Source organism: Lethenteron reissneri, chromosome 71 (assembly GCF_015708825.2).
Source record: "Lethenteron reissneri isolate LAM-NWPU_2019-01 chromosome 71, ASM1570882v1, whole genome shotgun sequence".
Taxonomy (NCBI): domain Eukaryota; kingdom Metazoa; phylum Chordata; class Hyperoartia; order Petromyzontiformes; family Petromyzontidae; genus Lethenteron; species Lethenteron reissneri.
In genome coordinates this window covers 1,202,544-1,202,795 of record NC_083849.1, presented here as the reverse complement: position 1 = coordinate 1,202,795, position 252 = coordinate 1,202,544, and the positions used below count along the sequence as shown (strand labels likewise).

Here is a 252-nt window from a genome sequence, read left to right as displayed (position 1 = left end):
ATGGTGTAAGCGTTCTCTTATTTACGGACATAGAGAGGAATGGAAGGAGGTTAAGGAGGGGCAGCTTAACATACAGGGGCAGTGTTGAGAATATGGGCAGTGCTGAGTCTATGGGCAGTGCTGAGTCTATGGTGCAGTGTTGTGTCTATGGGCAGTGTTGTGTCTATGGGCAGTGCTGAGTCTACGGGCAGTGTGAGTCTATGGGCAGTGTTGAGTCTAAGATGCAGTGTTGAGTCTATTGGCGATATGGTT

At 48.8% G+C, this 252-nt stretch overlaps 1 protein-coding gene across 1 annotated transcript in view; it reads left to right on the top strand.

The window, feature by feature from the left end:
* Positions 1-252, top strand: part of LOC133361183 (volume-regulated anion channel subunit LRRC8A-like) — a 14,469-nt gene continuing 14,217 nt past the window's right edge. Inside the window, exon 1 of the mRNA XM_061580066.1 lies at positions 1-5. Within this exon, the coding sequence (XP_061436050.1) occupies positions 1-5 (5 nt within the window). The remainder of the gene's footprint in view (positions 6-252) is intronic.